This window comes from Oncorhynchus masou, unplaced genomic scaffold (genome assembly GCF_036934945.1).
Source record: "Oncorhynchus masou masou isolate Uvic2021 unplaced genomic scaffold, UVic_Omas_1.1 unplaced_scaffold_5260, whole genome shotgun sequence".
Classification (NCBI taxonomy): Eukaryota; Metazoa; Chordata; class Actinopteri; order Salmoniformes; family Salmonidae; genus Oncorhynchus; species Oncorhynchus masou.
The window spans coordinates 1-12350 of NW_027011668.1; the positions used below are offsets into that span (position 1 = coordinate 1).

At 43.2% G+C, this 12350-nt stretch overlaps 1 protein-coding gene across 1 annotated transcript; it reads right to left on the bottom strand.

Moving 5' to 3' along the window:
• Positions 1-37: 37 nt before the first annotated feature.
• On the bottom strand, positions 38-10850 carry LOC135535880 (voltage-dependent calcium channel subunit alpha-2/delta-3-like; the record flags this gene model as incomplete). Its single annotated transcript, XM_064962295.1, has 7 exons — positions 38-135; positions 6669-6730; positions 6844-6915; positions 8918-9001; positions 10379-10453; positions 10558-10638; positions 10779-10850. Coding segments are annotated over 7 exons (544 nt in total), but the record flags the coding sequence as incomplete, so codon positions are not given.
• Positions 10851-12350: the final 1500 nt, after the last annotated feature.

Genomic DNA, 12350 nt, shown 5'->3' on the forward strand with positions numbered 1-12350 from the left:
TTAGTAGGCCTATAGATCCCAGTGAGGTGTGGCTCACATTTGATGAGTGGTTTGCGTCCGGTCAGGTAGAGTTTAATAGCCTGGATCTGGGAGAGAGAACGGTGCTCATAGTACTCGCCTGTGTTGCAGTACGTCCTGTCAAATGAACAGGTAGAAACACACCCACAAATATATACTGAAGAAAGTCATACACTGTCTAAATACTACCAAACACTTAATGAAAAGTACCAACATTTTGGCCATAACATAACAGACACATGTGCTGTTATGTCACATGGCTCAACATAACATGTTTACTGAGATTTACAGAGAGCAGTAGCCCTCTGATTTTTTCACATTTTGTTGTGTTACAAAGTGGGATGGAAATATTGTCACACCCTGACCATAGTTTGCTTTGTATGTTTCTATGTTTTGTTTGGTCAGGATGTGATCTGAGTGGGCATTCTATGTTGTGTGTCTAGTTTGTCTGTTTCTGTGTTTGGTCTGATGTGGTTCTCAATCAGAGGCAGGTGTGAGGCCATTGTCTCTGATTGGGAACCATATTTAGGTAGCCTGTTTGGTGTTGGGTTTTGTGGGTGATTGTCTCCTGTGTCAGTGTTTGCACCACATGGGACTGGTTTCGGGTTGTCACATTTATTGTTTTGTAGTTTGTTCATGTATAGTTTTTCTTATTAAAAAACCATGAACTTCAACCACGCTGCGTATTGGTCCGACCTCTCCTTCGACGGAAGGAGCCCGTTCCAAATATATTTAATTGTACGTTTTTTTGGTCATTGATACTCCATAAAGTGAAAATAAAAATTCTTCACATTTTTACAAATGAAAAATGTAATAAATAATGTAGTAATTTAATAAGTATTCACTCCCTTTGTTTAAGCAAGCCTACATTAGTTCAGGTGTAAAATTTGACTTAACATATCACAAGTTACATGGACTGAAATAATAGGAGTTGACATGATTCCAGAATGACTAACCCTTCCTCTGTCCCCCATACATCCATCTGTAAGGTCCCTCAGTCAAGTATCGCATTTCAAGCACAGATTCAACTACAAAGACCAGGGAGCTTTTCAAAATCCTCACAAAGAAGGGCAGTGATCGGTAGATGGGGAACAAGACATGTAATATCTCTTTATGCATGGTCAAGTTAATAATTATGTTGAGCCTGTGGATGATGTATAAAAAACAGACACATATAGAGTAGTTCTCCTGAAATTAACTGAGCTCAGGGATGTCCCCAATAAGGTCATTAGCGATTTTAAAACAATGGCTCAAAGGCTGTGATGGGAGAAAACTGAGGCAACAACATTTTAATGACTCCACAATAATGACCTAAAGACAGAGTGAAAAGAAGAAGTATTCCCAAACATTCATCCTGTATGTGACAAGCCACTAAAGTCATCCTGGAGAGAAGAAAACATGGCAAAGAATACACTTTCTGGCATAAATGTCAAGCATGGTGGTGGCTGCATCATGGTATGAGTATGCTTGACATCCACAAAAACTGGGGAGTTTTCAGGATAAAAAGAAATTCACCTTTCAGCAATAACCTGTAACAGCAGGCCAAATCTACACTGAAGTTGCTTACCAAGAAGACAGTGAATGTTCCTAAGTGGAAGGGTTACAGTTTTGACTGAAATCTGCTTGAAAATCTATAGCAAGACTTGAAAATTGCTGTCTCATTATGAGCGCCAACACCATGACTAAGCTTGAAGAATTTTGAAAAGAACAATGGGTGAATATTGCACAATCCAGATGTGAAAAGCTCTTGGAGACTTACTCAAGAAGACTCACAGCTGTAATCTCTGCCAAAGGTGTTTCTAACATGCATTGACTCAGAGGGTGAAAAGTTATCAAATCAAGATATATCAGTGTTTTATTTTTAATTAATATAAAAATAAATACAAATTCTTCCCCTTACAGAGAATGATGTGTTGATCATTGACAAAAAAATATAAATAAATCAATTTTAATCCCACTTTGTAACACAATATAATGTGAAGAAATCCAAGGCGGATGAATACTTTTGATACCCACTGTATATAATGCTTGTCTGACCAAGTCAAGCCTTTAACTCTCAACATTACCCATAACCCCCCGCATTACCATTCATCTGCCAGTGCAACATCTGGCTGTTCCAGGTCATGAAGCCTCTGAAAAACACATGAACATCAGATCAGTGACGCCCAGCAGGGCCAGGCTCAGTGGGCTGGATAAATGGCCTTATGAAAAGGCAGACCACAGGTACAGAATACACAGATCCTATGTGAAACTGATGATGTACTGGTAGTTTGTTGAGTGAGTGTAGGATAGAAGGAGTGGGAGAGTGAATGAGTAGAGTGACGCTTACCTGCTTCTACGGAAACGTTTCCTCTGAAGAAGAATTTGCTATGGCCTCTGACAAAGCCACACCGACACTGAACACAGAAATAATATAAACACACACACACACACACACACACACACACACACACACACACACACACACACACACACACACACACACACACACACACACACACACACACACACACACACACACACACACACACACACACACACACACACACAGTAGGGTGAACCGCAGATAGTCAACAGTTACATTCACATGTCATTCACTCACGGAACCAGCCCATCATGTCAACTCACAGAAGAACATCAAGAGAATTGATCAAGATAAATGGATAAATCAATAAATGTACTGAAAAGCTAAAGAAGTATAGTGCACCATACTCTCCTCTGCTCAACATGAATGACATCTCCACTCACCTGAACCCAGTAGTGACGGACTACAGTGCATTCGGAAAGTATTCAGACACCTTGACTTTTTCCACATTTTGTTACGTTACAGCCTTATTCTAAAATGGATTACATTTTTTTCCCTCATCAATCTACACACAATACCAAGTAAAAACAAAGAAACGATTGCAAATGTATTTTAAAAAAAACAGTAAATCTCATTTACATAAGTATTCAGACCCTTATTCAGTACTTTGTTGAAGCAGCTTTGGCAGCGATTACAGCCTTGAGTCTTCTTGGGTATAGTTGCCAAGCTTGGCACACCTGTATTTGGGGAGTTTCTCTTATTCTTCTCTGCAGATCTCTCAAGCTCTGTCAGGTTGATGGGGAGCGTCGCTGCACAGCTATTTTCAGTTCTCTTCCAGAGATTTGATTGGGTTCAAGTCCAGGCTCTGGCTGGGCCACTCAAAGGCATTCAGAGACTTGTCCAAAGCCACTCCTGCATTGTCTTGGCTGTGTGCTTAGGGTCGCTTGTTCTGTTGGAAGCTAAAACTGTGGCCACAGTCTGAGGTCCTGACGCTCTGGAACAGGTTTTCATCAAGGATCTTGCAGTACTTTGCTCCGTTCATCTTTCCCTCGATCCTGACTAGTCTCCCATCCCTGCCTCTGAAAAAACATCCCCACAGCATGATGCTGCCACCACCATGCGTCACCGTAGGACTGGTGCCAGGTTTCCTCTAGATGTGATACTTGGCATTCAGGCCAAAGAGTTTCTCAAGGTCTGAGAGTCCTTTATGTCCTTTTGGCAAACTCATGTGCCTTTTACTGAGGAGTGGCTTCCGTCTGGCCACTCTACCATAAAGGCCTGATTGGTGGACTGCTGCAGAGATGGTTGTCCTTCTGGAAGGTTCCCTCATCTCTACAAAGGAAATCTAGAGCTCTGTCAGAATGACCATCGGGTTCTTGGTCACCTCCCCTGACCAAGGCCCTTCTCCCCGATTGCTCATTTGGCTGGGTGGCCAGCTCTAGGAAAAGTCTTGGTGGTTCCAAATTTCTTCCATTTAAGAATGATTAAGAATGATGGTAACCACTGTTTTCTTGGGACCTTCAATGCTGCAGACATTTTCGGTACCCTTCCCCAGATCCGTGCCTCGACACAAACTTGTCTCGGAGCTCTACAGACAATTCCTTCAAGCTCATGTCTTGGTTTTAGCTCTGACATGCACTGTCAACAGTGGGACTTTATATAGACAGGTGTGCTTTTCCAAATAATGTCCAATCAAATGAATTTTCCACAGGTGGACTCCATTCAAGTTGTATATCTAAAGCAGGTATTCCCAATGCCGTCAGGGGTATGCCAAATGAAAATGTGATTCACATAAATAAATAAATAAACATTTTCAAGCAGTACCTTTATATTTTCCAACAGGGCTAAACATTTGGGTGAGGTTTGTTTTCTCACCTGAGTAGCCTCGTTTCACAGCCAAAAATAAAATTAAACCATCTAGTGTTCAGCAAAATAACAACACAATGTCAAATAATTAACATCCAATCACATTAACCATTACTCTCACAGGAAACCTTCACTCTTGTAAAGACATTTAGAAACTTAACATAACCCTTTGAAAAATAAACCACAGGAGTTTTTTGAGCAAGAATAAAGATGACCTTCGAGTAGTAAGACATGTATAAAAGCTACAGATACCATTAATAAGAAGGAGTTAAGAAGCGTCTTATATGGTGAGCTACCGAGTGGCTAGGACAGGCAGGCCCCACACAGGCAAGCCCCACACAGGCAAGCCCCACACAGGCAAGCCCCATACTTAATTCTTCCTGCTGCCACAGATATGGCTGGGACAATGCTGGGGGGAAAGGCCCAAAATAACAATACAGACAATGCCTTCATCAAACAACACTGTTTCATGATGCATCAGTGACATGGCAGGAGATGTTTTTAAACAATTTCTGCTTTGCATACAAGCCAATGAATTATATGCGTTACAGCTGGATGAATCAACAGATGTGACGGGCCTGGCACAGCTCCTGGTATATGTCCAAGGTTTATGGGGGTTAATTAAGGAAGACATCCTCTTCCTCAAACCACTGGAAACCAGGACAACATGAGAGGATATGTTTAAAGTACTGGACATCTTTGTGACATCAAATGGACTTTGGTGGTCAAGATGTGTTGGTATCTGTACTGATGGAGCAGAAGCCATGACAGGGTGACATAGTGTAGTGGTAACACGTGTGCAAGCAGTTGCTCCCAACGCCACTTGGGTACACTGCAGCATCTAACGAGAGGCTCTTGCTGCCAAGGGAATGCCTGACAGCTTGAAAGACGTTTTGGACACTACAGTGAAAATGGTTAACTTTGTTAAAGCAAGACCCCTGAACTCTCGTGTATTTTCAGCATTATGCAATGACATGGGCAGCGACCACGTAACGCATTTACAACATACAGAAGTGCACTGGTTATCAAGGGGCAAAGTATTGACATGTTTTTTTTTTAAATTGAGAGACGAGCTTAATGTTTTCTTTGCTGACCATGATTTTCACTTGTCTGACCACTTGCATGATGAAGAGTTTCTCACACGACTGGCCTATCAGGGTGGTGTTTTTTCTCGTCTGAATGATCTGAATCTAGGATTACAGGGACTCTCTGCAGCTATATTCCACGTGTGGGACAAAATTGAGGCTATGATTAAGAAGTTGGAGCTCTTTTCTGTCTGCATTAACAAGGACAACACACAGGTCTTTCCATCACTGTATGATTTTTTTGTGTGCAAATGAACTCAAATATGATATAGCGAAGCACTTGAGTATGAAAAAATATATATATCTTACGTTTATTTAACTAGGCAAGTCAGTTAAGAACAAATTCTCATTATCAATGATGGCCTAGGTTAACTGCCTGTTCAGGGGCAGAACAACAGATTTGTACCTTGGGGGTTTGAACTTGCAACCTTCTGGTTACTTGTCCAACACTCTAACCACTAGGCTACCCTGCCACCCCAGTGAGCTGAGTGAGCTGGGTGCGCAATTATGCAGGTACTTTCTCGTAACGGACTACACAAACAACTGGATTCGTTATCCCTTTCATGCCCTGCCTCCAGTCCTTTTAACGATATGTGAACAAGAGAGCCTCATCGAAATTGCAACAAGCGGTTATGTGAAAATTGAATTTAATCAGAAGCCACTGACACATTTCTGGATTGAGCTGCGCTCAGAGTTTCTTGCCATGGCAAATCACGCAGCTAAGACACTGATGCCCTTTGCAACCACGTACCTATGTGACAGTGGATTCTCGGCCCTCACTAGCATGAAAACTAAATACAGGCACAGACTGTGTGTGGAAAATTATTTAAGCCAGACTCTCTCCAATACAACCTAACATTGCAGAGTTATGTGCATCCTTTCAAGAACACCCTTCTCATTAACCTGTTGTGAGTTATTCACCATTTCTGATGAACAAATAAGGATTTATATGTAAGATGGCTAAATAATGAGCAAAATGATTGATTATTATTATAATATTATTTGTGCCCTGGTCCTATAAGAGTTCTTTGTTACTTCCAACGAGCCGGGTTGTGACAAAAACTCAAACTCATGTTTAATAAATGTATCATATAGTGTGTGTGTAGCAGGCTTACAATGATGGCAAAAAACAACATTTGAGAGTGCGCTGACCCTGGTTCTAGAGGGGTACGCAGCTGGAGGTTGAATGTTTTATGCGGTATGGGACTATAAAAAGTTTGGGAATCACTGATCTAAAGGATGATCAATGGAAACAGGATGCACCTGAGCTCAATTTCGAGTTTCATAGCAAAGGGTCTGAATGTGGAAAAAGTCAAGGGGTCTGAATACTTGCCGAATGCACTGTACATTAAATATTAGAGAATGTATCAAGATAAATAGGAAACTGCGCAAACCTGAAGGGAGTTCCCTTGACTTCAGTGTAGTAGTAGTCATTGTGCATCTTCAGCAGACGTTTCTGATAGCACAGAGGAAAGCACGAAGCATAAGGACTCATCCACTGATTTCATTACAGTCCACAGTCTTTGGTATACAGTAACTGTAAGGGTCATCCCCCTCCTCCTTTCTCACCCCTTTGTCTACTGTCTTCTTCACTTCCATGGAGAAAGTCCCCGTCTTCCTGTTGACCATTGCATTACGCAGCTGAAACAGAAAACCAGCTGAAAGGAGTCTGTGCAGTTCTGGTGTCATCATTATTAGACACCAGGAGGTGTTATATTTGTTCAGTTTGATCAGACCAGCATTGAATCAGAGGCGCGTTACAGAGTAACACACTGGACAGCCGATAATGCCCCTTTTAAAGGTAATTTACGCTTGAGCCGACATCCGCAGCGTTTACCATGAATGTGATTTCCAAAAATGTCTGGGACATTGCTTTTAAAAGGCACCTTGTTGGCTGTCCAGTGTGCTACTATATACAGTGCCTTGCGAAAGTATTCGGCCCCCTTGAACTTTGCGACCTTTTGCCACATTTCAGGCTTCAAACATAAAGATATAAAACTGTATTTTTGTGTGAAGAATCAACAACAAGTGGGACACAATCATGAAGTGGAACGACATTTATTGGATATTTCAAACTTTTTTAACAAATCAAAAACTGAAAAATTGGGCGTGCAAAATTATTCAGCCCCCCTTAAATCAATACTTTGTAGCACCACCTTTTGCTGCAATTACAGCTGTAAGTCGCTTGGGGTATGTCTCTATCAGTTTTGCACATCGAGAGACTGAATTTTTTTCCCATTCCTCCTTGCAAAACAGCTCGAGCTCAGTGAGGTTGGATGGAGAGCATTTGTGAACAGCAGTTTTCAGTTCTTTCCACAGATTCTCGATTGGATTCAGGTCTGGACTTTGACTTGGCCATTCTAACACCTGGATATGTTTATTTTTGAACCATTCCATTGTAGATTTTGCTTTATGTTTTGGATCATTGTCTTGTTGGAAGACAAATCTCCGTCCCAGTCTCAGGTCTTTTTGCAGACTCCATCAGGTTTTCTTCCAGAATGGTCCTGTATTTGGCTCCATCCATCTTCCCATCAATTTTAACCATCTTCCCTGTCCCTGCTGAAGAAAAGCAGGCCCAAACCATGATGCTGCCACCACCATGTTTGACAGTGGGGATGGTGTGTTCAGGGTGATGAGCTGTGTGTCTTTTTTACGCCAAACATAACGTTTTGCATTGTTGCCAAAAAGTTCAATTTTGGTTTCATCTGACCAGAGCACCTTCTTCCACATGTTTGGTGTGTCTCCCAGGTGGCTTGTGGCAAACTTTAAACGACACATTTTATGGATATCTTTAAGAAATGGCTTTCTTCTTGCCACTCTTCCATAAAGGCCAGATTTGTGCAATATACGACTGATTGTTGTCCTATGGACAGAGTCTCCCACCTCAGCTGTAGATCTCTGCAGTTCATCCAGAGTGATCATGGGCCTCTTGGCTGCATCTCTGATCAGTCTTCTCCTTGTATGAGCTGAAAGTTTAGAGGGTCGGCCAGGTCTTGGTAGATTTGCAGTGGTCTGATACTCCTTCCATTTCAATATTATCGCTTGCACAGTGCTCCTTGGGATGTTTAAAGCTTGGGAAATCTTTTTGTATCCAAATCCGGCTTTAGACTTCTTCACAACAGTATCTCGGACCTGCCTGGTGTGTTCCTTGTTCTTCATGATGCTCTCTGCGCTTTTAACTGACCTCTGAGACTATCACAGTGCAGGTGCATTTATACGGAGACTTGATTACACACAGGTGGATTGTATTTATCATCATTAGTCATTTAGGTCAACATTGGATCATTCAGAGATCCTCACTGAACTTCTGGAGAGAGTTTGCTGCACTGAAAGTAAAGGGGCTGAATAATTTTTCACGCCCAAGTTTTTGATTTGTTAAAAAAGTTTGAAATATCCAATAAATGTCGTTCCACTTCATGATTGTGTCCCACTTGTTGTTGATTCTTCACAAAAAAATACAGTTTTATATCTTTATGTTTGAAGCCTGAAATGTGGCAAAAGGTCGCAAAGTTCAAGGGGGCCGAATACTTTCGCAAGGCACTGCAACATGCCTTGGATTGAATACTGTCAATAGTATTATTATTTCAAATGAAACCAGTCAGATGTGTGTATAACGTTTCTTATGTCAGGGTTTAGACATTACAAAGTCATCCTTGTCCTCCCACTCCACCTCAGACAGGTCCACACTGCTGTAGTTGGGCTTCCTCCTCTTCTGGCCCTTCTGGTACTGAGGTACAGAGGAACACACATTTGAGGGAAGCAGTTTCAGATTTTGGTTGCACTGTGGATGTTCTGTGTAAACAGCACATTTCAGTGGTGCAGTGGTCTAACACACTGAATCGTAGTTGCTAGCTGTGCCACTAGAGATCCTGATTCGAGTCCAGACTCTGTCCCTTCGGGAGACCGAAGGGGCGGCGCACAATTGTCACAATGTCGTCTGGGTTAGGGGAGGGTTTGGCGGCAGGGATGGCCTTGTCACTTCACGCTCTAACGACTCCAGTGGCGGAGCCGGGCACATGCACACTGACACGGTCGCCAGGTGTACGATGTTTCCTCCGACACATTGGTGTGGTTGGCTTCCGGGTTAAGTGGGCATTGTGTCAAGAAGCAGTGCGGCTTGGTTGAGTTGTATTTCGGAGGACGCATGGCTCTCTACCTTCGCCTCCCGAGTCCGTACGGGAGTTGCAGTGATGAGACAAGACTGTAACTACCAATTGGATACCACGAAATTGGGGAGAAAAAGGGGTAAAAGTTTTTAAAAAATTCTAATAAAATGAAACACATTTCAGAGTGAACCTTTTATAAGGCCTCACTAACTTTGCTCAAAACCAGAACACTCCTAGCCTGATCAAGCAGACTGACTCACTGCGCAGAATGTTGACCGCTCAAACAGAATGTTGACCGCTCAAACAGAATGTTGAGCTATAGTGTCATCAGGCTGGTTCCACCAGGTTAGAAGTCCCCAGTTCAATAACGCCTAATTGATCAGTTCATTCAACAACCAATAATATAAAAACATCCAGTCCAATAGAGTCTGGTTCAAGATCAGAATACACCACCCACAGTCACATCACAGTCTACGACACAGAAAAACCCACACAGGGGCACTAATATTACACAGACACTGTTACACACAGATCCACTAGAACATGTTTCCAGTGGGAACCCAAGCAGGATCCCAGAGAGTAAGTGTCTATGGTCTAGTCTACAGTTACAGGTGAGTGTCTATGGTGCAGTCTATGCATAGGACAGTTACAGGACAGGAGGGTTACCTCAGGGTTACTGTTAGCTCAGTTAGCCAGGGCCAGCCAGACCTACAGTACTATCAATGGTCTGTGTCTCTCCCTGCATGCATATATCAAAGGAAAAGGTGGGGATTATAGATTGCTACCGAGCAAGTTGGGAGGCTCACTCACTCAAACTGGTTCTGTTTTTAAAAACACTCATATTCATTGGCAGCATTATATGTATTAACAATTCAATGAACCGCTCTCCTGCTTTCTATATAGTCCAAGGTGTAGGTGCAGGTTAGGGCTAATGCAATGTTGTGGCAAGGTTACAGTTAAGGTTAGGGGACAAGTGTGTTTAGGAGACAGTGTATTACCAGTGGCCTCAGGTCTGGATGGGTCAGGATGTAGCCGTTGTTAGTGATGGCAAATGCGTAACCGTGGATACCCAGCTGAAGGCACACAAATAATATAGAGATAATTGATTACATGAAGTAGAGTGTATGAGAACAGTAAATGACAATGCGTCATAACTTTGGGTTATTAGACACTGTACCAGGTGTTTAGGGATGATCTTCATAAGTTCCTGTAGGGGAATGTCGGTGCCCACTACCCCTAGGAGAATACCCTGGTTCTTCTGTACGGAGAGGAAAAACAGACAAGACTCAATGACAGAGAGAGAGACAGACTCAATGAGTATCACACAGACAATCAGATGGACAGAAAGAAAGAAAAATACAGACTGACAGACAGACACACAAAGACACATACACTTACCGTCTCGTTCTTGGTGCTGAACACAGGCATGGCCACCGTGGTCATCAGGCTGGGGCCCTTCTTGTTTCTGGACTAAGACAGAACACAGTGTCAGAGACCGTGTCTACTGAGATTCCTTATGCTTTAACTATCATAGGCTGTTGCTACAGTATTCTCTTTCTGACTGATGCTAAATGCTAATCTGAGTCAACAGAGGAATATAAGCAACAATGTCCATCCGTGCCAAGTTTTCACCAAAATAGATTTCAACAAACAGACATGTTTATACAAAATAGACATGTCTGGCGGGCGGGAGGTAGCCTAGTGGTTAGAGACAGGTAGCCTAGTGGTTAGAGACAGGTAGCCTAGTGGTTAGAGACAGGTAGCCTAGTGGTTAGAGACAGGTAGCCTAGTGATTAGAGACAGGTAGCCTAGTGGTTAGAGACAGGTAGCCTAGTGGTTAGAGACAGGTAGCCTAGTGGTTAGAGACAGGTAGCCTAGTGGTTAGAGACAGGTAGCCTAGTGGTTAGAGACAGGTAGCCTAGTGGTTAGAGACAGGTAGCCTAGTGGTTAGAGACAGGTAGCCTAGTGGTTAGAGACAGGTAGCCTAGTGGTTAGAGACAGGTAGCCTAGTGGTTAGAGACAGGTAGCCTAGTGATTAGAGACAGGTAGCCTAGTGATTAGAGACAGGTAGCCTAGTGGTTAGAGACAGGTAGCCTAGTGGTTAGAGACAGGTAGCCTAGTGGTTAGAGACAGGTAGCCTAGTGGTTAGAGACAGGTAGCCTAGTGGTTAGAGACAGGTAGCCTAGTGGTTAGAGACAGGTAGCCTAGTGGTTAGAGACAGGTAGCTTAGTGGTTAGAGACAGGTAGCCTAGTGGTTAGAGACAGGTAGCCTAGTGGTTAGAGACAGGTAGCCTAGTGGTTAGAGACAGGTAGCCTAGTGGTTAGAGACAGGTAGCCTAGTGGTTAGAGACAGGTAGCCTAGTGGTTAGAGACAGGTAGCCTAGTGGTTAGAGACAGGTAGCCTAGTGGTTAGAGACAGGTAGCCTAGTGGTTAGAGACAGGTAGCCTAGTGGTTAGAGACAGGTAGCCTAGTGGTTAGAGACAGGTAGCCTAGTGGTTAGAGACAGGTGGCCTAGTGGTTAGAGACAGGTAGCCTAGTGGTTAGAGACAGGTAGCCTAGTGGTTAGAGACAGGTAGCCTAGTGGTTAGAGACAGGTAGCCTAGTGGTTAGAGGCAGGTAGCCTAGTGGTTAGAGGCAGGTAGCCTAGTGGTTAGAGGCAGGTAGCCTAGTGGTTAGAGACAGGTAGCCTAGTGGTTAGAGACAGGTAGCCTAGTGGTTAGAGACAGGTAGCCCAGTGGTTAGAGACAGGTAGCCTAGTGGTTAGAGACAGGTAGCCTAGTGGTTAGAGGCAGGTAGCCTAGTGGTTAGAGACAGGTAGCCTAGTGGTTAGAGACAGGTAGCCTAGTGGTTAGAGACAGGTAGCCTAGTGGTTAGAGACAGGTAGCCTAGTGGTTAGAGACAGGTAGCCTAGTGGTTAGAGACAGGTAGCCTAGTGGTTAGAGACAGGTAGCCTAGTGGTTAGAGACAGG